Source organism: Hirundo rustica, chromosome 1 (assembly GCF_015227805.2).
Source record: "Hirundo rustica isolate bHirRus1 chromosome 1, bHirRus1.pri.v3, whole genome shotgun sequence".
NCBI lineage: Eukaryota > Metazoa > Chordata > Aves > Passeriformes > Hirundinidae > Hirundo > Hirundo rustica.
The window spans coordinates 61,317,022-61,342,733 of NC_053450.1; the positions used below are offsets into that span (position 1 = coordinate 61,317,022).

Below are 25,712 nucleotides of genomic sequence, written 5' to 3' on the forward strand. Positions count from 1 at the left end.
CTGCAAGCACTTCATCCGGCACTTAGCGGCAAAACTCAGTCAAGAGAGGAGGAAGCGGGTGAAGTTTAAAAAAAAAAAAAAAAAAAAAAAAAAATAAACAAACAAAAAAAAGAAACCCACACGGTCATGGGGAAATCAGGTGAGCAAACGCCTTCGTGCAGCTGGCTGTGTGTTCGCACAAAGTCCGTGCCTGGTTTTGTGCTTGGAAAGCGTTGTTAAAGCGTTCAGTGGCTTTGCTCGGAGAAGGCTGCTTTCATTTGTGCATGGTACAGCCTGGGAGGAGCGTTCTCTCTGACAAAGGGTTGGATTGGAAAAAAAAAAAAAAAAAAAGAAAAGCGACCCCCTTCCTCCTCAGCCTGCACGTGTCGAGGTAGTTGTATTTCATATACAGTTTGTATTTTGTAGCCTAAAGTACTTTTGCTTTGCTGTAAAAAAATTATTATGGATTCTGTAGCTTTAAAGTTATTTCGTGTCTTGCTGTCTGACAAAACTTACTAGCCTTGCAGATAAGCAGCAGGATGCTTTGAGGTGGGTAAGTTTTTTCACCCTTCCTGTCGTAAGGTTTTAAATGTAGGATTTGGATACCATTTAACTGGGGACAGCCTTGCTCAGCTCCTAAGTCTCTGCCCATCTGTGCAAATATTCTTTAAGCCTTTCCCTGTTGCTTCTGCCTGTGCTGTTGGTTCTTTCCCCACTGCTGCTGGCTGTCTGCGTGCCCTGCTCAGTTTGGGCTGGGAGAGACTTCTCCAAAGCTGCCAAGGAGCCAGAGCCCTAAAGAAGGGAGTGCTCAGTGCCCCGGGTTTTCTCCACTTTGTCCTGTTAAGGCCATGAATGAAAAACTGTTCTGAATTTCTGAAACAGCTGTGAAACTGGATGGGACTTTTTGTTCTTGTTCTTAGGGCATGGTTTCTGTGATAAATCAGAGCCTGGTGGCATGTTGTCTGTCTGTCCTGTGTGTGAGTGGTACATATGGGGACATGCTCAGCAAAACCTAGTACTAGATTAACTCAAAACTATAGGCCACTTCAGAGAAACTTAAGGAAAATCTTTTTGTGAGTAACACTTTGAAGAGCCTCAGCATGGGTGTATTGAGGGTTTTTTCCTTTTTCTTTGTTTTTAAAGGTCAGCTTGCTAGATGAAATCAGAGCTTTCTGCAAATGTGACTATAGAGGGCTTATTGGTATGACACCCAGTCCAGACAAACCACCTGCTTTTCTTTTTGGCAAAGTCCAGCTGCTAGTGTGTGGGTTTGTCCTCATTTCCTGGCAGCTAGATTGGGATAAATAACCCTTTAACAATTTAAATAAGTGTAGTTGCTGTGAAGCATCAAGTTCATCACTTCCCATGCTAACATAATAAGAAGTACGAATACCAAATGAGTGTAGTGCCTGTACATTACGTTAGCCAAGCACATTGGGCAAAAGCAGTAGAGATGCACTGCACTGTGCACCTCCAATCCCCAAAGGAATAAAAATCTTCTTTTGTTCTAATACATGCAAATTGCTGAAACAGTCATAACAAAATTGCCATCTTAATTTTTTTTCCCTGCACATTTATTGCTGTGCATTAGTTGATTTTTACAAACTTAGGAACAATGACAGACCAGAAACTCCCTTTGCCAGGGCGTGGGTAATGTTTGCATCCTTAAGTGTTTATACAAACAGAGCTTGAGATCTAGGTACGTGTTAAAAATGTTTTGTCACTTGTGTCACGCTTTTCAAACCAATGTTAAACTGGGTCCAGGTTATTGTCTTTGAGCTGTGTGCAATATTTTTAGATGAATCATAAAACTGTCCTGACAATTGGTTTATTGACTAAATCCCATCTGCCCTTTCTAGTTCACTAAGGTCTTCGAATTCCTGTCTGAGATCATTTGGTGTGGTTTGCCTTTGAAGGGGGAGAACAGCTGTTTTACAGAGTTTTGTGTGAAATACAGAATGGTTCCCACTCTAGTACTCTTAAGGTGTGATGCAGACAAATTTCTCTGTACTAGGGTACATGAGCTTGTAACAGGTTGCATGGCAGAACTGTCTGACCTCAAAACAGATTCCTTGCTCCTCTCCTGGGTCGGAAAGATTAAGGGAGAGATTATCTGAAGGTTTAATTGAAGGATACTCTAATTCATGACAAGGAGGTGCACTACTTTAATATAAATGAGTGGTTTCTTTAACTTTTTGGTTTTGGTAAATCTGTCTTGTATTCTAAGTATCCCCACGCAAAGAAAACCTGTTATTGGAAATCTCAGTTCTTCGATTAAAACTCTTCAATAATGTTGTATCACTGGTTGTTAGATTATATTTGAAGCAATGTTCATTCCAAGTGTCAGAGCTAGAGACTAAGCATTGCTGAGTTTCATTGGATAGAGCTGAGTTTTGAAAGCATCGGCGCCTCTGACTCAGCTCTCTTCCCTGGAAGTTGCAGGCTGATGAAACCAAATTCATACTGAAACTTCCTTATCAGGGTTAGAAAAATGCCTCCCGTGGTCATAACTCCTGCAAATACTTAAGCCAAACACGGAGACCCCCTCTGCCCTCGCCCGGGTCTTCTCTTTTCAGACACCATTTGGATTAGTGGTGGGTGCAGGCAGCCGTCCCCACAGGTCCCAGCGAGCTCTATCCAAAAAGGCCGGGATAAGTGTTTCTGCAGGAGAGGAGGGCATGGTGAGCCGGCAGCTCTTCGTTGCCCTGTTGCTCAGACGGCCGTGCTGGCAGGGCTCTGCCCCCGCTGCAGCTGTGCCGGGGTCCTGCGGGCAGCCCCCGCCCCGCGGGGCATCTCCATCCAGCCCTGCGAGCGGCTGCGGGCGGCGCTCGGGGAAGCGGCTGGCTGCAAGCTCCACTCCTCCGCTCCGCAGCACGTGGATTTCTGCTGAGCAGTGGGAGTCTCTGAAAAGGCTGGGATGGTGGTAGGAAAGGCTGCTAAAAGTCTTATTTCTCCCGCTTGCCCCCAGGTTCCACCTCGTGGGTGAAGGAAGCTTTCCCCACTCGCTCCCTACGGGGGAATAGCCCTCTTTATTCCGGCAAGTGGGTGTCAAAGTCAAGGTCAGACTCAGTAAATACTGCTGTCATTTTACAGAGTTTGGTTTTCTTTTTATAGTTTGGTTTTATTTTTCTGCTGTTTTTCCTTTTTTCTCCCTTTCTGCAAGTGTGGGTGGGACTCCAGAAAAAGGGCTGGGAGTTACACACCGCTCTGTGTTGAGTCAGTACAAAAAAAACCAAAGAGGGACTGAGAAAGGGTTTTCACAAAAGGAAAAGAGACAGGAGCCAGACTCAGTGCAGTTTTCTGTGCTGGTTTTAATCTCATTTAGAAGCATGTGCTAGTTTTTAACTCTTAAGATGCATCTTCAGAGTACAGTAAAAAGGACTGTTGTGCTTTCTACAAGAACGAGCTACATCTTCAGCTGAAATGCTGACTTGTACTTCAGCATCCTGGTAAGAGATAGCTGTGGCAGGTCATGACAAAAGTACAGGCATCTTAGACAAGTGACCTGTTTGCTTTCTGGGAAATGAGATACTCCTAAGCTGCCAAAATGGCAAAGGGTTGTCCTGGCTGGTTTTACAGGACTGGTGGGAATAGGGAAGATGGATTGCTCTGAAGTGCTAGAAACTGAGCTTTTGCATTTGGTAACACTGGGACATTTGCAGAACTTGCCAGCCTAAGTTACTGTCTTTTTCTTTACCCAGAACTGAGCTTGAGGTGTGGTGGGAAAATGATGTTTCAAAACCTAAGTTAATTCAATTCATAGCCCCGCAGCTCCATTTTTTTATGTGCAGAAGACATTGATTGCTGGGTCCAAGTTCAATAAATAGCAGATTAAAAAAAGTCTTCCAGGAATGTGTCAAGCTTTGGCAGTATTCTGGGCCAAATTTTTACCTGTCTGCTGAACCATCAGGGTTTTGGTGGGGGAGGAGAATGCAGCAGCCACCACATGCAACAATGGTTGCTCCTGTCAGCTTTTAGATTATACCCTTAGCTCCACATGTTCAAGGCAGATAAATACCAAAACAAGTGAGAAGGGCTCAGGAATAAGATAGAATATGGTTGTCTGTAGTAACTGAGATACCTACCAAGGTTTCCTGTGCTATTGTGTTGAACTTTTTTTTTTTTTTTTTTTTTTAATTTGAGCATGAAGAAAGCTTTCATTACTGGGAACATACAAATCCTGCATTTTCTATCAGTACAGTTGGTAGTGTCTGTCTTGTCTGGGTTTGAATTTGCTTCTGTAGTTGCTCTATGTGCAGGAACAAAAAGTATGAGAAAACATGTATTTTGATTTTAACTGTTTTGTTGTTTATTATTTATCTCAACAGGCCAGAAGGCTGTGTCAGATCTCTCTTTCTGTAGAGGCTGTGCTGTTCTCTGAAAGATAAGTTGGAGCCTCTCTCTGTTCTGTTTTTACAGGCAGATCTAGGCAAGTTCTGCCCAGTCTGTGAAGGTCTGAACTGAGACCAGAGCTGAGCTGGGTGGCCCTGCAGAGGGGGATGAGGTGAGGCTTTGTGGGTGCCCAGTCTCCCTGGTGCAGAACTGGCTCCTGTGCAAGTAGATGTGAGGAGGTGGAGTCTGGGGCGTTGGGTAGGAAGACAATATGGGCCTGTTTAGGTCACTGTAAACACCATTTAATGTATCCCTGGAAATGTTCACCATCAGGTCAGATGAGGCTCTGAGCAATCTCGTATAGTTGAAGATTTCTAGATGACCTTCAAAGGTTCCTTTCAACCCAAACCATTCTATTGTTCTGTGATTCTATGAAATAAAAACCTTTTAAAAAATATTTTGTATTGTGAGAACTGGAGTTTAACCTGTTGAGCAGAGGGATGAAAAACAGGTGATGTAATTGATAGTAAATGTAAATAAAGATTTCTGTCCCTCCCTGCCTGGCTTTGGCTACTGGATAGGTGAGTTCTCACACATCAGTGGTCAGAAGAAATGTGCATGGTCATATTTCCATGCCTCAGGGAGGTGCATAAATAAACATACTTTGAGCATTGCCACAGCTATCTTGGATGTCCTTGGCAGAAAAGCTAGGTGGGAGGATATTGAGCTGATGAGATTAAAGCTAATTCAGGTATGCCTACCCCAAACCGTGATAGAACATGAATGGTAGAGGTGTAAACTGAAGGACCACATCCCAGGAGACACGGGATAGTTCTTCTATTTCTCTTTGGTTCTTGTTTGCAAAATTCTTCACTTTCCAAAGACTTTGGCTGGCACCACACAGCCAGCAGCGCTATGCAAATTGAACTTGGCACTGGGTAAAAACCAGGTTCTGTCTGTTGCTGTCCATCCAGAGAGTATAAGAACATGCAGCATCCAAAATATGAATAGGTGACCAGAAAAAAATTATTCTGTTTCAATTCAATTACTTGTTTGCAATTACTCAAACCAATTGATTTCTGTTGTCACTCGGTAATGAATGTAGTCGTGCTTTACTTTCTTGAATAAATTTCTGTGACTATAAGCTCTAAGCATATACAGTGCTGGGGAGAAGATTACATGAATCACTTCTCCTGTGTAGTGTGATTCTAACACATGCAGGCCACTTGTGGCTTTGTATTTGGAAGCGCATGTGCCCTAGGAATTCTGTGCAGTTGGGTTTAAGAATAAAAGGTCTTTCTGATGGGAGAGTCTCCTTAGTCTTTTTAAAAGCAATAGCAGCATGCACATTAGCTGCCTACAAATGTTGTCTCTGTGGGTGTGTGGCATGATTGCAATATTTGGGTATCCTCCCTGGCAGAATAGTAATAAAAACAACACTTTTGACTGTCTTTCATGCAAAGCCAGGAATGGCTGCTCTGGAGATGGTGAGCAGTCAGTTCCAACCTTATGCAAGATGAACACTCCATGGAAGGGACTGCTTGCTGTTCTGATTGTTGGTCAGTTTGGAGGAGACAGGGGCTACAAGCCAAGGACTTCTCCTCACACTGTTGCCTCCAGTGAAAGTGAAAACTTGGAGCACTTGAGTGCTCAAGGCCTCAAGACTGCTGATTAGTGCTGCTTTTTTTTTTAAATGCCTGTATCACAGAAGGCTCTGCTGCCTCTCAGGGCTGTGCTGCCTCCAGTTTACCAGGTGTTCCTTTTTAATCAGGGCAGTCAATTGCCTTGCTGTTTACAAAAGGCCTTAAGTGAGGAAATAATCAGCACTGTCTATTATAGCAAGAATAGAATTTGCAATCAAATAGTGACATGACTAATGTCTCAAAACATTATTGCATCAGCAGCTTCATATTCTCGGGCCACATGCCCCAAATTGGGTATGGGGGAGAAGAGTGTGTTACATCATGTGGCACAGGTAGTGCAAGGTTATTAAGCTGCCAGTTTGCTGTAGAGCAAGTCCACATACTAAAATAAGTGGGGTCCTTGTCCATCAGATCTAGTTAACTAAGACATCTCACTGTTGTCCTGAAGCTCACTCGAGTGATAAGCACGTGTGTGAGCAAAGTTCAGGCAAAACTGGGTGCTGAGAAACATCACAGAAACTCCTCCCTGAAGAAGGATCTCCTGAGCTGAAGGGAAAGCTATTTTGAGCAGTAAACATAAGAATGTTCCAGGAAACTACTCCCATTTAAACTAGTATCTAATTATAACTCCCGATTCCTTTCACTTCCATAAGCAATACTTTCTCTTCTTTTAGTAAGGTTATCAGGTTGGAAGGGAAATCATGTACCAGCAACTACAGTATCTCTCATAAATGCCTATTGAATAGGATGGAGACCTTGCCCCTTTATTGAATTCTTGATTGTGTAAAAGGAGACAAGGAAACCCCACCCAGGATACAATACTTTCTAAACATAGTATGATGTTATCTTTTCTTTCCTCTGGTGGTTATACATGATTTCATTTCTTCTGTATATTTCCAAGCAGTCAACCAATTATGTTATAGGAAAAGGGAATTTAACACTGAGGGAGATCAGTTTTTATAGCTGGAAATGATACATGGATTGGAGTGTCAGATCCATTTTCCCAAATGGCATATAGCGTTAAGGGCCAGTCTTGGAAGTGTTACAGTCCCAGATGGGGGGCAAGAAAGTGCAGTTAAATATGTGGAGAAAGACTAGTGGAATGCTCACTCCCTGTGTTGCGGCAGACACCAGCCAGTATGAGACCACCCCGAAGCATTTGTGGCTTCAAGCCAAAGAGCTGAGTCAAAGTGCAATAGAACGTGACTATCTTCTTAACATTTCTCATGGCAGTTAGACATCCATCACTTCTCCATAGAAGGAGCGCTATTCTCAGGGTGTGAAAGATTCAGCTAGGGAGAGTTACATTTCAAGTGTGGCTAAAGATTAATAATAAATGCCAGTTCTCTTACAAGAGTCTAGATGCAAATGTGGTCTTTAGAAGCTGGGATCTCTTCTACTCAAGAATTTTGTTTGTTTCCAGTCGGTGAATATACTTTGAGAAGTTTGTCACAATAGAACTATTAGTTACCTGGGACAGTAACAAAGGACTTTTTGATGTAATTACTTTACAGTTCTGTAAAGCTTCTAATTATTTGTTCCACAAACCTGTTGGGCATACTAAAAGCTATATTTGCTGCATTCTTATTCTATAACCCACTTCTGCTTCTAGGGTAGAGCAGAACAATTCTGCAGAATCAAGGGAGACTGAAGAGATTTCAGTTTTAAAGCAGAGCTTTAAACTCAGTGTTTAAACAGTTACTTGATTACCTTTTATGTGTTTTCTTTCAACTTTGCATGTGTCTTCTCCATGTATTCTGGCACTTGGCTTCTGTTGTGGTTTAGGAATTGTATTCTCCAACTCAGTGTTCCCACTGAAACCACTCCAAAAATGTTGCACCACTCTCTCAATCCCCTCTCTCCCTACCCGTGGGTGGCTGGAGAGGAGAACTGGAGAAACAAAAAATAAGGATGTGTTGAGATAAGAACAGTTTGCTGGAAACAGGAAGAAAACAAAGAGTAACAGCAACAATATTAATAGAAAAATGTATAAGACAGGTGATCAATTCATATGCAAATGCTCACTACCACTTGGAGCCTAAAATACTTGATCATGCCACACTACTTTGACATAGAGAGACCCCTTCTTCTATTCATGGAAAATGATGAGAGGTGGTATAGAATAATCTCCAGGTCCTGGCTGTGCTTCCTCCTTTATAGTGCAAAAATTAGCCCTGGCCTGGTTGGAAATAGGACAGTTTCTTTCTGCCCACGTTCTGGGCCCAAAAGAGTAACACAGAAGTAACATGCAGCGTCCTGTTATAAATATGAGCACATTTCTAGTTATTTACTTTTGGGAGAAGATTGAAAGGTGGGGTCATTATCTCAATTTACCTCTAATGCACACATTGGAGAGTTTGGAGCCTGTGTCATGGTTCAAAGAGAGATTGAGACAGACATAATGGTACCCTTCTGTGTAGGATTCTGAATGAGGATTGTTTTGTAGTAACACAGGGCAATTTGGGTTGGGAGAGATTGTTGAAGGTTCTCTAATACAACCCCCAGAGTAGGTATATCTTCAACTACGTCAGGTTTCTCAGAGCTCCATTCAACCTGACCTTGAATGTTTCCAGGGGTGGGTTCTTCACCACCTCTCTGGGCAGCCCATGCCAGTGTTTCACCACTCTCATCATAAAAAAAAAAAAATCTTCCATATATCTACATGCCTGAATCTACCTTCTTTTACTTTAAACCTGTTATCCCTTGTCCTATCACTACAGGCCCTAGTAAATTGTCTGCCTCTATCTTTCTTATAAGCCCCCTTTAAGGAGAGGTCACAAGAAGGTCTCCCCAAAGCTTTGCCTTCTCTAGACTGAACAGTCCCAACTCTCTCTTCTTGATAGCATTATATATTAATTATTTGGAGGCTAAATGGAAAAAATTAGTATTTATGGAAAGTAAAACATTACCAGTGAAGGTTAATCCATAAACAATAGGATGAAAAGTACTGAGAAGAAACAATACTTCTAGAGGTTGATAGAGGGCTCATTTTTGAGTCACCGGGGTGGATACTTAGGCATAAAGATGTGTGCCTGCTTTGCTAGTCATGTGTGTGCCTGCTATAATGTTGTGTGTCCTGAGTGCTGAGGTAAAAGCTACCCACAGCATTCCTGCTGTGTAGGGATTTGGTGCTTTGTGGAACAATTCACTGTTAGCAACTTGTTAACACAAGACCAGTGGAGGAGGTGCAGTTGACAGCTACAAAGGTGGTACAGGGCAGCTCGTGTTGTGGAGCACTTGTTTGGGTGACTCACCTCTGTTTGGATGCCCAAACTGAGGCAGAAATGGCAGGAGAAGAGGGCTCTAAGAAGAGGCTGTGTGGATTCAGCTATGAAGAGCTCTTCATGCAAGAAAGACTGCGTCGGTTGGCATTGTTTAGAGACAATAAGAATAGAGAAATAGAATTCTCTGAAAAACAAATGTGATGGGAAAAGACAATTTAGATTCCTATGCCTTTTTTTCCCTGTCACACAAAGTTGATCAATGAAACTGGAAGTCCAAGAGCATAACAGCTCTAAGGTATGCTCTGTACCACATCATAGCCTAGAAATTCATCGTCACGTGCTGCCATTATCTTAGGCAGTGTTCCAGAAGAATAAGAAATAGAGGCAAATAATTGAATATTGAGGAGCAAGCAACTGTATCTGATACCTTCAGTTGTTTTACTTATTAAGCTGTGTAATGATTCATGACCAAACTTAACTCTCTGGCAGTAGAAAATAATTTTTTTCTAGCAGCTTAAGCAGCTTACATGAAGGGAAAGAAGTACGTCTCCACAGCTGTTTGGGAAGCTGTTCCCATTTGGGTGGGAGCCTGAAAACTTCCATTAACTCTCACTTTTAATGCCTGGCTTCTCAGTGTATGGAACACTGGTGAAATGGAAAAACTTAACATGCATTGTGAAACAAATCTGAAATATATCTGGCACTTGGGCGTCCCTCTCCACACATCATCAGGCACGGGAGAAGCTGTACAGAGGGAGGTGGTTAGCACATGAGCTTGAGTCACAGAAGATAAGCATTTCTATAGCAGCCACCTTTGAGGGAAGGGGAGGACGGAGGTTCTCCAGGGATGGCATAGCAGTGCCTGTTGCAGCTAGGAGCACCTCAGTTTTGTCCGTGACTTGTTACTCTTTGTAAATCAGAAAGTTAGTACAGAGCTACATTATTATACAGAGCAGTACTTCTGTTAATGTACGGACAGAGCACTCACAAAATCCGAATTTCAGTTGACTTATTTTTTTAAATAGCATTTCAATTTTATGTTGCCATTGAGAGCAAACGATTTGGATAGAACCTTCCATACTTGCAGGTCAGATTGTTTATCTACAACTCAGTGATGAGTGGGTGAGATATTAAGTCTAGATTATAACAGCCACAAGTTTAGTATGATCTCAAGCAAAAAAAGGTAGCCTGGAGTATGTGATGCAACTTTCAAAGCTGTGTTTTTCAATGTATTTAATTTGTAGGCTGTATTAACATTTCCTTGCTGGAAACTTGGACCACCTGCATCAGGGAAGGGGGAGAATTGGATGTAGGCTTGCTTTCTTCAGTGACTTCTGATAGATGCTGTAGAAATTGGTTACCTCTATAACAGAGCAGATGAGAGGTTTAGGACTCTGGCCTGATAGAATCACTGAGCTGTGAGCAATGGTAACAAGAGTGATGGGGCAGGTTCATTAGCAAAAGGAGTTTGTGTGCTTGAATACCAGAATGGAGGCGCGAGTTTTTCTGATGATGTGCAACTTGGGATACACAAAACCAAGGGAACTGAAGAGGAGGAAGGTGGTGGGCAGATGTCACCTTGCTCAGCAGGGCTGCTGTGTTATACCAACCAACTGATACCAAAAAAGTGAACCTGAAGGCATGTTATGGAGAATAGATTAGATGTATGTCCACAACGACACTTTGGTCAGGAAAGAGTCAACCAAACTTCAGACTGTGTTCAAAAGATTTAAGGTACTGCATAAAACTGTAATGGCTTTCTAATGTGCATTGGATACTGAGATTATTTTAGGATGCTATATTATCCCAGTGCTATTGAGGAAACTGGAGAGAACTCCAAGAACAGCCTAAAGCATGAGAGTGAGCTGGGTAATCACCTTAGGGAAAAGTTCTGAGAGCAGTCTGTGCAAACTGACTGCTCTGTTGTGGGGAAAGAGCATCATTGCAAACAGCTGAAGAGAATAATGCTAATACAGCAGAGAATTACTGATTTTAGTTGTTAGGGTCAAGTAGTGAGAGGAAGTTGAGAAATCTAAGGTTAATAACAGGAAACACTTTCTAGTCATCGGATCTGCTGGGTTTCTGAAGTGTCTTACAAGGAAAATTATGGTAGTCATGCTAATTTGGATTTTCAAAAATGAAGCTGTTGAATCATTAATAAATATAAAAACCAATGCCACAGGAGTTGTTTCTTTCCTTACCACTTGCCGTTTGTGAACATTTGTTTGTCTTGAGCCAAATAAAGGTGCATTTTGAGATTTCTATGAATTTGTACTATAAAATGAGTTAGAAGAATGGTGCATGTTTCAAGGTACTTGCAGAGATCTAAATATTTTAGTATCTTCATTCTCTTTAGGTGGTGCCCTGACTAATACAGACAATTCTATAGAGGGACAATCATTTGCATTTTTAATCCATCTCCTTGAAGGACCTATTTGTTGCTTACTCTGAGATTGGAATGGTGATGCACTGCACTGATAGTTTAAAATGAAAGTCAGTCACACTGATTTCTGTTTTAAACTGAAACCGATTGACTAACATTAAATCACCTAGCTATTGAGGAAAGCAGTAAGGACCACAGTTTTCTTCAACCTTTGGTGAGTCTGTAGCTTCCCAGTTGGAGTGTCTGTTAGAGTTTGTTTCTGGATGGAAGTCTTAAGTAGTTTATTTTGTCCTGCTGCCAGGTAATGAGGATGGTACTCTTGTGTTCTCCTGTCCAGCCTGTACCAGTGGCTTAGGTACAGGGTATGTTTTTTCTGTCTTCACTAATGCTTGTGTTTGACAGACCTTTCCAATTTTTTTAATGTCATTTCAGCTTCCAAACAATTTGCTGAAGAAGTCTTGAAAGTACACAATGACTACAGGAAGAAACATGGAGTCCCCCCATTAAAACTCTGCAAGAAGTTAAACAGAGGAGCCCAACAGTGAGTTCAGTCCTTCATTTTCTCTAATGAGTTTTGTGACACTTTTGCTTGTTAGATTTGACTGTGTTTACTGCAAAGATATTTGCATTTTGACATGCTGATAGCCAGAGAAGACTTACTGAGTAGAAAGTGAGGGACTCTACCCTTTCATCCCCTCTTTTTCCATCACATAGCAATAGCTGCTCACACAGACACTTCTGTGGTCACAACTGTATAAATCTTTCTTGGAGCCTTTTTCAGATGTGGACTACATATGTCTGCACCTGTAGGTGTCCTCTGTGGAGGGCAGTTGTCTAAAACCTACTTCACCATCACTTCTGTCAAATGAGGAATTGTCATCTGCAGGAGAATATCTACTGCTGAAATAGTGAGAAAATAATTTTTTCACGGTAAGAAGTGGTGACTGGTCTAAGATCAGTGGAATCAGGAAGAAGTCATTTCAGATTAATGTATCTATCTCCCAGTCCCAAAAGTAAAAGTTATTAATGTTCTCTGTTCTGTCAGGAAGGAAACATCTTGCCTCTTCCCCAGGTTGAAGACTGCACAACTTCTTCTGAGTCTAACATACAGTGGATCCATCTTCCTGCTCTCTGACTTGAGTCTTCCTTACAGAAATTTGAGTCCAATACTGCTTGTCCTCTTTACTGTAGTTACAATAACCAGATTAATTTCCCTCTCTTTACAGCAATCTTTTTCAAAAAAAGTAGATTTAAACTTCTTTTTTTTTTTTCATGTAATCCTCATGGTACAAAGGAGATAACTGAAGGAGTAAATGCTGATTAAACTATTCAGAAGATAAATGATACTAAATGGTGGGCATTTTGATCCCTGCTCTAGACATAAGATCTCCTCCCATTAGCCTTCTACCATAACCATGCAGATTTCTCTTTGCTGGATGATTGGGAGACAGGGATGCTGTAGCCTTTCCAGAACCTGATTTATTGTCCCAGCATGATGGGACACAGATGTCAGGCAGATGAACTGGCTCCTGGCTCCTAGATTTCTCCCAGGTGTTGTGCTGCACAGCACACCATCTAAATGGCACGTGGATATGACCTCTGGCAGCAAGAAAAATCTTGGTGTTTTCACTTTTTTCTTTTTTTATTTATTTTTTTCTTTTTTTCTTGAGACACCATTGTAACTGGAAACAGTACTCCTAAAATGTAGAATGCCGGTGACTCATTCACGAACCTTGTAATCTACTGGGGCTTTCCTTCTGTTCTTCTGAGTTGTTGGTTTTTTGGTGGGGGAGGGGGAGTTAGGTTGATTTTTTTTGTTTGTTTGTTTTTTGTTTTGTTTAGTTTTGTTTCTATTTTTCATGCTCACAGTGAGGAAGGGATTTCATTGACTTGTCAATAGCACTTGTTGGGTCTCAGAAGTGCAACACTTGGTTTGAACAAGTCGGCTCGTATGAATAGTTCAGATTATTCTCTCAAATATGCGTTGCTCCACATTTATCTCTAAGTGTGCTGTTGCCCTTGCTGGGTATTTTTAGATCCTTCAGAAATTCCTCACAGCCATCTTTGGTCTCAGCTGACGCCCTGCTGTGATGGACAGCAATAGGAAACCTCTCTTTGGCTGAGGTCTGTAACTTGTAAGAACTAAAAGACATGTCCGGAGACTGGCAAAACGGCTTGATAGCAAGAACAATAAATGTTTTGGTCTGAATAAAAGACGAGAAATTTAAGAAATCTCGTATTTGTCAAGGCAGATTTTGCATATTCTTAAACTAAAAGAAGAACTTCACTTTTTCTTTGAGTATATCCTATATATATACACATTTGTTGGAATGTATTTAGTGTATCTTTGGGTACTTTTCTGTGCTTCTCTACCTGTGTTGAAAATGGTATGTTTCCTACTATTTACAGGTCCAGTTACTGTGACAGGTGAACTGACTATTGGATCTCTGCTTTAACATGAGATGAGTCAGCCTCAGCAGGTGTCTGTTTATCTCTGACTGTAATGAAGCACAGGGTGATGATCTCAGATGAAAATCTCATGTTTTCAACTGCCTGAGCTGGAGTGGATTAATTATCCTTTGTCTCAAACCCCTGGCAGCTTCATCCATCTGTGATGTGTACTTTGTCCCAATCCTGCCTCTAACTTGAGATATGAGGATCCTGAGAAAACTTACAGGAGTGTGGAGGTAGCATCTAAAGATCCTCTAGTCCAGGATCTAGCAAACTGACAACTGACAGGTTTTCATTTTTTCTAAATTAACGGATGTAGCTAAATACTCTTTGTTTGTTTGTTTGTCTTGGTGGGAGGATTAGGGCAGAAGGAAATTAGAACTTAATGACTGAAGTCCTAGCTTGGGTCAAAATGTTCAGCTGGAACATTAATGTCTCTGGCAGATGCCAGTAACTCATGATTAGGGAAGGAGTAGGAGGACAAAACAAATGTGATCCTTCCCCCATTATCTTCTGGAAATTACAGATTTATCCTGGAAATTGCGGTTTTCCTAAGCAATAAGTTGTATCCTCATTTATTTGTTGCTATTGTTTAATATGAAAATTCCTCCCCACATCCATGAACTGTGAATTTTCCTCTCTCTTTTTCAAACTCACATGTGCTTTGGTGTCTGCATTGTCCTGTGGCAATGACTTCCGCTGCACAGCGTGGAAGCAGTGCTTTGTCTCGCTTGAATTTTAAATCTACAACCTTATGACTCTCTGTGTTGCCACTATAAGAAATAACAAATGGTCTTTCCAATTTCCCTGTCTCTGTACTGAAGCCTTTCCAATGTTGAATAGAGTAATTGTTTTACCTGTTATGATCATCTTAACCCTATTGTTCTAAGAAAATAAAATACATCCCACACTCGCACACATGTCAAACTCTCCATAGAAACAGTGCTGCTTATCCCTATGTTGGTTTACACAGTTGGTTCCTCAGAGCCTCCATGTGGTCCCCTTCTCTTCCATCTTGTTGCCTGATACATTGCTCTTTTTTTGCATTTGACTTTTTTCTTTCGTTTGTAAATGTGGGGGGTTTACCCTTGCTTTGACTGAATCCCCACTTCTGTTTTTTTTCCAGTTTCACTGAGAACATTAAATTTACTCCTGTGAGGGATCTAGAAATGCCAGGAGGTGACCTGTAGCAATTGCTGTAGGTGTTTTCCTTTTCACCAGCAGCTGTGGCTAAGGGTAGCCAGTGGATTTCCAGGTGCTGGTTAAAATGTGGTACGAGGGGATCTGCCCTTTGATTTCTTCTAGGCCCTTCTCAGAATTTCTATAGATGCTCATAAAGACAGGAAAAATGTGTTTTTTCTTTGCCTAACTCATAGATTTATGTAACCTTAAAGCATCTCTGGTTCCAGGGCTTTGCTACTCGACTTAAACCCGTCATTTCCAGCACAACTCCTTGTTTGCATATTCTTCTCTTCCTCCTGTTCCTTCTCCTTTCTGTTCATTGCAGCTGGTGTCCCTGACCCAAAGCGTGGATTTCTTTGCTAGGTATGCAGAAGAACTGGCTACCACGAGGGTCCTCAAGCACAGCTCCGAGTCTGCTAATGGGAATTGTGGAGAAAACCTAGCATGGGCATCCTATGACCAATCAGGTGAGCTCTCTTCTCTTGATGTCTCTCACACACACCTGGTAAATGCCTTATCTCAAGTACTTTGGCCTCAGAGCACCTGGTTGCGAGAGTCGCTGGTGTTTCCTCTACTGCAAAAATGCATCCAGCATAGCCCAGCCCAGGCTCCCTGGGGACAGGCTGGTGGTTTGCAGTCACCTCTGTGTCCTGAGAGCAGGGAGCATAGGTGGGCACAGAGGGAGTAAGGGATTGTGGTGGTGTTATGTGCCTTGGAGGCAGGACTTGGCAGCTGGGCTGCTCCACGTGTCCCTGCTGTGGAGCTGTCTTTAGTGGTACCTGCATGACCACAGCAGGAGAGAAGGAAGCTGGCAATGCCCCCTGCTTCACCTTTATCCTTAGTTTGTCCCAGACAAAGAGAGGTCTGCCCACAGCCCAGCTGTGGCAGAAGAAGTGAGGGAAATGCAAAAAAGGCTCTTGCACACTGCACAGCAGCTGCTGTTTGTGGGGGCGAAAGCAGGGGACGGGACACCGAAGTGACAGTGGCTAATGTCCTTCCACTAATATCTCCCGCTCTGTCAGCAAACAGGCTTTAAGCCCTTTTCCATTATTACATTTTTGAAGATGATTTTACCCCAGGTATTTTCTGCTTGTAAGTGTAATATGTAACTAGAAGGCTTTGGTTTGGGTGCCCCAGGAGCTGAATTTTGGTCAGGCTGACAGCCTGTAGTGAGCCCTCAGCTGGAGAGAGATTCAGCAGGCTCTTCCCTCCTGCCTCCTTCCAGTGAGCAGAGCTCATGCCTCAGCCTGCTGGGACAGCAGGTGGGATGTGTTAAAAGTGACCACTTGCTTTCTTTATTCCAATCTACCCCTGGAATTAGCAGCACAGCCCCAAAGAAACAGAAGCTCGTTTCTGCAGTCTGGAGGCTCTGTTTGAAGGACCTGGAAATTTTAGTCCCAGGGATGCTGTTTAGCTCCTCTTCAAGTGCCAACTCTAGTCCTAAGTGGGTACATTTTCATGTCGAAAAAGAAAAACCTGTCGTGGAAAAATACAATTTGATCTGCTCGTATTTGGCACCCTGTCCTTTGCAAGGGTATGAAGAAAGGATTTGGAGCAGCATGGGAAAACACAGATGTATGGCAGAGTTTGCATAGTGGCTATGACTCACTCACTGAGCTTAGTTCTTTCTTCTTGTTTGTGTTAATGGCCTGTGCTCCTTCCCTCGAGGTTAAAGCCACAGAATTTCCATTTAGAGAGCTGGAAACGTAACACACAAATCCTTCTACATAATGTCTGTCATTTCTCTAGCTCTAGTCTGTTTCCTTCAATGCATAGTTTCCATACATAACTTTCGAATTTTGAGAAGTTTTGCTGGTTTTTATCCACAGGATTACATGCCATGTTGAGAAAATTAAGCTACATCCTCTTTTGTTCTGAGAAACGTTTCTACATTTCCAGTGCAGCAGGATAGCTCAAAGTACCAGAATGAGAAAGCTAGTTCTTCAGAGGAAGTTATTTTCTCATCTAGGCTTAGTTTTCACCTCTGTGGAGTTGGTTCATTCTTCCTCTTTTTCTCATATAGTTCCCTCTGGGTAGTTAATTTGTACCCTGCTCAATGAGGCTGAAATTTGGATTAAGACATCCATTCAGGAGCTTAACAAAGGCAGGCAGTGTCTTCTGGTTTCTTTCCCAGATAAAGCAAGACTCAATAAACCTCTAGAATACTCTGTATTCTCTCTCAAAAAGTGATGCTGTTGTTTATTTTGGCCCTTGCTAAGTTCTGTAATAATGCCAGAAAATGCATTTCTTGTTTCAGGGAAGATTTAAGCTTTCAACTATAAAGCCTTCTAATATCACTCCTCTCATGGTACAAGAACACCTCGAATTCTAATCAGGATTTTAGAGTTACATAGCCTAAAGCTGTTGCTAGAAATATGTTTATCCCTGTAATCCAAGAAATAGTTGACAGCTGTTTCCTCCCTCCAGTCCTGCAGGAACTGCTCCGTGGCAGACTTTTCTTTGTCTGTGTTCAAGTAAGTGAGCTGTCATCTGCCACTAATGCGAGAGACCGCAGCCTGCCTTGGCAGCTGGGCTATGTCAGGCTTCTCAGGGTGCCTCATCTCATTTCTCGTGTGTCAGGAGGCTGAAGGCAAGCCCTGGATGTGGGAATTCTGTCTGGGATGGCTGCTGTGGCTGAGAAGAACATGCCCTGTTGCTGATGGAAACACTGCGGCTTATGAACTCTGTGGAGGGTTCGTAAGAGAAATCCGTGGTCAGCTATCCCCCAAATCTGTCATGGGAGGCATCTGGGTCTCCTAAGGTTGGGACTGGTGTGCAGAACAGCACAAGCACTGTCTGTCCAAATCCTGGAGGAGTGTGCTCTCTCTGAAGGCCTGCCTTGATGTATCTCTTGCTGTCTAACTCCAGGCTCATACAATACTGTTAAATAAAGTAAAATAAAATAAGGAGCTGCATGAGGGATGTTGAAAGTAGAGAATTCCTTCCAAAAGACATTGGTATAACTTTAGTCTAGGTAGATATTTTATTTCGAAGGCCATGTTAAGTCTACCCTCTTTCCCCTAAGACTAATGGAAGGAATGTTGTGAAAACTTAGTTTTTAAGTAGATCACCAAGGTGCTGCCCATTTGCAGAGAAATATGGTCTATGTGATTCTATTAGGATGTTTTTAGCAATTCAGTGGGATTACTTGAGGATTTAAGCATTCTTTGGTATGAGGAGAAATAGTAAGGCTGGGCCCAGAGAAATTAAATGTTGAGGGGAGCTGAATACAGGAATAGAGCTGCCACAGCATTGTGTTCCCAAGGGTGAGTCTGGGAATGTGTGTCGTCTTGCACAGTCTGGGGATATGTTTCCAGCCTTACACACATATACACACATGGGCATGTGTTTATGTGCAGAGCAGCACAAGCAGATGCAGTCAGTATTAAAATGAACAGCACCGGTGGCCTCTTCCTTTTTCATTTTCCAGCTGACTCCAATATATGTTCCAATATATGTTACTGGAGTACATATAAGTAAATTCATATAGTATATAAAAATACCCAAATGTCTATTTCTCAGCAAATGATTTAAAAGTAGATATAATGTACATTTTATAGTGTTAAATTATATATATAAAAAACAATGGAAATTGAAATAGAATTCCAGTGTGGATCTCAGCAGTAATTAAGCTCAGACACTCAGTCTGCGCAGTAGCTGTCCCTGGATCCTGATCTCTGCAGTACTTTGTACCTGGACACACCAATTCCTGAGGCTGCAGTTCCACTCCAGCTGCCAACAGAGTGCATCTCACACACACAGGTCCCTGGCTGCTGACCAGAACCCACCCTGCAATGGCCATACACTTCTGTGGCAGCTCCTCCCAGAGCACTTCACCTGCTCACCTGCAGGTCCCTGTCGTGCTCTGCTGGTGCTGCAGGTGCTGGCACCACAGACACAGAGGTCCCTGCAGCCCTTGGTCTGGCACCTGTTGTTGGCACTCACACCCTCAGTATCCACACAGCATGGAGCTCCTTGCCCAGGAGAACAGCTGGAAATGACATTTAATGGGATGACAGCACAACTGATGAGGGGCAGAGCATGGCCAGGCAAGAGTGATGGCACCTGCTTACATGCAGTGGTCCCGTGGTAATAATGGGGACACAATTTAGACTGTCAGTGCTACATCTGGCCTGAGCCCCTGTGGTCACTCCTCTGACCCTCTGAGGATGCTTGAGGCACAGTCAGCGTGACCACCTTGCAAGCATATATCTTGTGTAAAGAAAATCAAATCTCTGTGCTGGTTTTGGTCCTAGTCTTAGGCAAAACTATACTTGGGCACTAGTTCAAGGGTGGTTGCACCAAGTTTTCATTCGAAGAAGATTTACCATCACCATTGAAACTCATTAGAGTGAGATTCAGCCTGTTCTGAAATGAGGCACTAGTAAGCCTAGCTGAGCAGGTCATCAGTGAGCTCTCTCTCACTGGGAGAAGGGTGGAGTCAAACTGTGTTTCCATAGTGAAAGTGTTGAAACTGAGTGTGGTTTACAGCGGTGCAAAGAGGAAGGGTGATGAAAAAGCCCAGCAGAATGTTTATGAATCATTTCCACAAGCAGAGCAGCAGAGGAGAAGCTGCAGCTCTGACTGCAGGGCAGATCCATGTGCTTCTTTAAAGGAGTACATTTATCATTTCTGCTCTGATCAGGAATGAGGGATGTGAGCAATTTCTTTTCTGTGTTTTTTTCCTTCTGACTGAAAAGCATTTTGAACAGAACCAACTTCCTCTGTTTTGGGGGAACTTTGGGAGCAGGGGGAGCTGTTTTCAATGAAGCATTGAAAAGCAATCAAAACAGACCCTAAATATGACTGCGTAATTTATTCCATAATACATTTAAAAGGAAATATTGTGGTCAGTTTTCTGAACCAGTAAGTCTGAGGATGCAAGTTGCTGCTAAAGCAGGTAGGCTCAGTGCACTCCTGACCCTTGTGCTGTTTTCTCTCTGGAAGCCTGGGTGTCACTGGGTTCAAAACAGGGATTTTCCTTAGTCCCCTGTGTGCCAGCTGCCACTTTCAACACTGGTTTGGCTTGTGCCCCACCAGGGCATTGTTTACTGTTCCACAAAGGGCAAAGAGTCAGAAGAAAAGTATTTCAGAGGATAGAGAGACTGTTTAATCACTAGGTACCTACCTGTCTTCTCACATGGTAATAACTTCCACACTGGACTCTCCCTCACTTCCTTTGCCACATGACAAATACAATTCATTCCCTTCGCTTGCAGGACACTTCTTTAACATGATTTCAAGACAGAGTTAGTCAAAAGTTGCCTAGTCCTTTGGTGACCTTCTCTTTTGCTGGAAAAAAAAGTCAGTCTTTATTTTCTCACAGCTTATGAGGCCATGACTCTTAATTCAAAGATGATGACAGCAATGCTATATAATGAAAATTTGATCCTGCTTGTGAAAAATGGAGAATAGTGATCAGCTTCTCAGCTTTAACTGCTTGGCCTCAGTCAGTTGAAAGCTTTCATCCTTGAAATCTGGGAATTAGCACATGATAGACTGTGCCACCCAACTATGCTAATTTTCTTTCAGGTACAGGATTGAGGCAGTCTTACCTTACACCACTGTTAGTCTCCCTTGAATTAAAAAGCAAACAATTTTTCAAATGATAGTATTCTTTGAATGAAAAGCAAATTAATTATGAAGGGATAGTGTTTGTCAAAACTTCCATGTGCCCTGCAATACTTGCATTATGGAGATTTTAAGTTCTGTCACGTGCAGCCTAGGCACGCTTCTCAGAGCTACAGTAAACAGAGTGTTCCTCTTTAAAATAAGAGTATTTCTCTTTAAATGCTGTTTACACTATATCACACTGATACATTAACAGGGGGAATAAAAAGCTGGCAGCAGTGAGAATGCAGTCCTACGTCTGCCAAAATCCTGCTTGTGTAGTATAGTCACTTCACCACTTGTACACATGAAATACATGGGCTTCATAAGGCCTGATATGTCAGCAGTCACATTCTGTACTTCTGTTACACCCAGCTTACCACAAACCCACCTAAATCCCTCATAGCTCTGAAATCCAGAGTGGGACAGGATGATCTGTGTGGGTTTTGTGTGGTTTTTTTACTATGTGCTTTTTCTTTTCCCCTTGTATTGCATAAAGATCACTATTTCCACTTTCTTTTGGTCTTCATTTTAGCTTCGGTGTGAGTAAGAAATGAGCAAATAAGTATGTGTTACGTACTTCAGCCAGAGTACAGCTCTACTGGGTTTGGTATTTTTCAGTGCAAGGAGAGCGGGAAAAGAAGAAACCAATTGTTATTCCCGAAATTTTTACTTTGGGAGGCAAGAGATGTTTTGTTACCTTTTTATGTGGAAAAAATAATTTACTCCACAGAGCACTGTTCCTAACAAGCAGTGTGGTGTATAAGTTCATTGTACTTCCAGTTCATAAACCTCTCTAGGGATGGCATTTCATTGAATATTTGCTTTTCAGCTGCGGCTCTGACACCCAGATTGCCAGGCTAACAGCACCATCCTTTTAGCTGACTTCAGCCATAACAAACTGAAGTTTGAAGAAGTTAACGCGGCGTCTGACTTCGAGAAGTGCGCGAGTTCGAGACTTCTTGCTGCAAAATAGCAAAGCATGAGTCATTGCTCTTCTGCAGCCAACAGTCCACCAGGGACCAGCATTCTTCATGATGGCAGGCTGAACGGCTTTGGCAGCCTGCTGTGAAATCTCCTGGCCTTGCCTTGATGATGCATCCTGGAATGCTAAGCAGAAATTTCATTGTCGAGGTTGCTCAGGGAAAAACCTGACCCCTCTCATCCCCCTGGTGTTTGACACAAGAATTTCCTGACAACCAGTAATGGAAAACAAGACATATTTGGCATTTGTCTGCATAGCATCTGCAGAGTCTGGTCTGAGCTACATCCCTGGCCGTAGTCATAGTCCTTATACAGCTGTTGCCAGGGAAAGCCTTGGATGGGATGAGACAGTGCTGGACACACAGACTTCCACACAGAAACAGCTCCTAAGAATGAATATTTGAGGTTTCTGTAGTACCCCAGATTATAGTGCCTCAAAATGGACCTTCAAAATTCTTGGTAGAAACCACTAAAACTAAAAGCACTCTGAAATACTCAGTGCTGGTGAGAACATGGGAAACTAACAGCCACCAGAAAATTAATTTTTCTTTGGTTTACCTGGAGCTGGAAGGGGCAAACATCCACAGGTGTGGTCTTTTGCTCAGAAAATGTGGCACACAGGCATTTTCAAACACATTTCAAGAGGAAAAAGCTGGCGGAAGCTGTGTGTATAAGCCTGATGACAGGAGCACGTATCCAAGATGAGGAAGATGTGTCTTCATTACCTTCCAAGCTGAAAGTTACAGAAGATCTTACTGGCCAGTCTGTGAGTGAGCTACACTTCTGTGTTTATGCCATGATTCTGCAGCACATTTCTTTTGTCTTTCAGGAAAAGATGTGGCTGACAGATGGTACAGTGAAATAAAAAATTACAGCTTTCAAAACCCAGGGTTTTCTTCTAGGACAGGTAAGTTCAGACTGGGAACTGTCTCTTTGAAAACAAAGCTTCTACTATTATGCTAAAAACTGACAAAAGTCTAAAAGACCCTGAGAAATTAGAAACTAAGCAAAATTTGCAGGGGTTTTTTAGTACTGCATTTTTCCTCCAACTTCAAAGTTTTGAATAGGCAACTTATTTTTAAGACAAATTAATTTGTAAGAAATACTGAGTTGGAATCATATGGGAGTCTTACTAAATATACTGTGGTGTTGTTTGTAATGACATGTGACTTCTACTGAATCTTATCACTAACAGAGATCACTTCAGCTAAAATTTGGAGATTGGGAATGGGTCATTGGCTGCATATTGACGATCTAGTGCAAAATGTATCTGAGCACATTGTTCCTCAAATAATGCTCAAGCAAGAGAGGTACCTGACTTGGTTTCAGGCTAAGAAAATCACGCTTTTCTCCCCGATTTTGGGATTTGCCTGTGCATAGTGGGAACAACAATGTAGGTGTGGCTATCAAGCTAGGCAGAAGAAACCAGAGAAACAGTGGGGTTTTTGAAGAGCTGCACATGCAAACACATGGGGGAGTATGAGGTGGTTAAAGCAAATGAATAATAGTCACTCCCAGAGCTGCTGCTCACGCTGCAGGGAGTCAAGACTGTGATGTCTTTGTCAAATTTTAAGTCAGATACTTAACAAACTACTTCTTTCATGATTCTCCTGCTATATATTCTCATTTGGATATAGGGCATGGAAATGGGAATAGTAGTACGAGAACAGATCAGAACAGGGGGTTTCAAGGCAAAATGTGAAAGGTAGGGTTCCTTTTCCTGTCCTTAGCTTGTTCTCATATTAGATAAAGAAGCAGCTGTGTATTATTATTTTTTTCTCCCAGCACCTCACACATAAAGGGGTTAAAGGGGATGTTACAGATTTAGCATCTAAAGGGAATGTTTATGTTTCCCTCTCTTTCTTCAGGTCACTTTACAGCAATGGTGTGGAAGAACACAAAAAAGATGGGAGTTGGAAAGGCATCTGCTAGTGACGGCTCAACCTTTGTGGTGGCTAGATATGATCCAGCTGGAAATGTAGTAAATCCAGGCTACTATGAAGAAAATGTTCTTCCTCCAAGAAAATAACTTTTTTTTTTTAAGGTAGTCTTATTGCTTAGTGACAAGTGAACCTGGATTTGAACCTAACAGTGTTTGAAGTGAAGCCCAGTTCAATGAAACCTCCTGTTTGATACCGCTATTCACATCTCAGTGTGGAGGAAGCAATTCCATGTTGCTTGAGTCAATCTGCACATCAGGAAACTCCCTGTTGTTTCTGAGGGGACCTCAATTTATTTGAGGATGAACTATATGCAGCATTTCTGAAGGGTAAAATGTTTGGGGGTTTTTTTGTTTGTTTTTTGTTTTTTTTTAATTTGTTTGCGTGAACTCCGTGTCAGCATGTGAGTAAGCACATGTTGGATGTCTATTTTTTTTTTTTTTTTTTAAACAAACAAATGTATAGCTTTCTGTAAACTGAAGATGCCAGCTTGTAGTTATATTATGTACTCCCAGCTGTCCAGTACTTTTTGATAACTGTACCTTTGTTGCTCTGTCTTTACCTCCTGCTGTTGTGGGACCTACTCCCTGCAGATGGAACACATGCAAAACTTCCTGTTTGAAAGGTACATGTGTAAAATATAGTGGAATTCAGACCTGTGCTTTTTTATTAAGAGGATCTCGTGGAACACTAAAAGTCTGCTGGCAAAACTGTGCCCATCAAACTGTACCCATCTGTAACTAATGCATGATCTAAAAAAAAAAAACCCTAAAATGTTTGAATTCCATTTTAGATGCTGATACATGAAATATGTTTGAGATGAGTGTATTTTAATTTCAAAGTGCATCCTACAGTTTACAGTGTGTACCATGTATTATAATCATATTGTTTAATTCTGTTACAGAAAATAAAGATTCTACTTTCTGATATTTATGCACAAAGAAGTTTCTTTGATGGTGCACTTTGGATTTCATTTCTCAATAACTTATTTCCTAAGGAATACCTTTTAAAGGTGTTGTGCTACACAGGCGATAACATTCCCAAATCATCTCATCTCCTTTAATAATGTAACAGTAGGGGTATTTACATTGTCACAATTAAGAGCTATTTATTCATATTATTCAATCATAGTATTATTTCACATGCTGTATTGATGCCTTGAAATAAATGAAGATTTACTTTCCTTAGGAGCAAGCCAAGCAAAAATTTTGGGAACATTCTTTTCTCTGATTAAATGTGGATTGGGCCATTTTGGCCAGGTTCATATGCTGTGCTTCAATTTGGGGGTTTGTTTTCTTTGTAAAAGTTTCTCTTGACTTTTGCTGAGATTCTTAGGCCATAATCTGGTTCATGGACAGTCCCATCATAGAAAAACTTCTTTTTGTTTACACAGTTGTAATAAACTGCATTCTTATGGCTTGATTATATGTCACTGTGATGCTGTTTGTTACAATTTTTTGCTGTAACCAAGAATTTGACACGTATCATGAACAACTGAAAAATAAATATTTTTGAATATGAACTACTCAAGCCTTTACTGTTATGTGATTCTTTATTGAATAATCCTCAGATTTTATTGCCAGGACATTAGCATATGACATTATTACTTTTGTAACATGGGGGAAAATAAAAGCAGCAACTATTCTAGTCCAGGAAAGAAAGAAGAGACCTTCTAAGAGAGGCTAAATCATACAGCAGATCATAAATCCTCACTTCATACAAGGACTGAGTAAAAAGCTGAAGCTGAAGAGGCAGACCTCTGTGTCTCCCGAGCTCCTGCTCTGTCCCCTGTGTCATTCTGCTGCTCCCTCTCTCGGGTGACGTGTTGTCAGTAAAGAAAACCCACTCGACTCCCACTCAGGTGTGTGTGTTTCAGGAACTGCAGACTTGGGGCCTTCCTCCCCTCAGCCCTCAGCTGACAAGGAAGATGGCAATGAAAACAGGACTTTCTAAAATAAACAGCAGGCTTGCTGCAGCTGACGTA

General features: G+C 41.9%; 1 protein-coding gene across 2 annotated transcripts; it reads left to right on the forward strand.

Annotated features, from left to right (window-relative positions):
* Nucleotides 1-25,226, forward strand: GLIPR2 (GLI pathogenesis related 2). Of its 2 annotated transcripts, none has more exons than XM_040083036.2 (5): nucleotides 1-139; nucleotides 11,994-12,102; nucleotides 15,558-15,661; nucleotides 22,618-22,695; nucleotides 23,657-25,226. In XM_040083036.2, exons 1-5 carry the CDS (start codon nucleotides 127-129, stop codon nucleotides 23,815-23,817), a joined length of 465 nt encoding a protein of 154 aa, XP_039938970.1. In that variant the 5' UTR covers nucleotides 1-126; the 3' UTR covers nucleotides 23,818-25,226. The 2 variants fall into 2 exon arrangements, with proteins under 2 accessions (XP_039938970.1, XP_039938979.1); XM_040083045.2 differs by lacking the exons at nucleotides 22,618-22,695; nucleotides 23,657-25,226 and adding exons at nucleotides 17,622-17,668; nucleotides 17,775-18,621 and having other exon boundaries at nucleotides 7-139.
* The last annotated feature ends 486 nt before the right edge of the window (nucleotides 25,227-25,712 follow it).

Excerpts from the sequence above, each read along its gene's own strand:
- GLIPR2 (XM_040083036.2), top strand. Across the intron at positions 15,662-22,617 it reads GGCATCCTATGACCAATCAG|GAAAAGATGTGGCTGACAGA; the intron begins GTGAGCTCTCTT and ends TTTGTCTTTCAG. Across the intron at positions 22,696-23,656 it reads AGGGTTTTCTTCTAGGACAG|GTCACTTTACAGCAATGGTG; the intron begins GTAAGTTCAGAC and ends CTCTTTCTTCAG.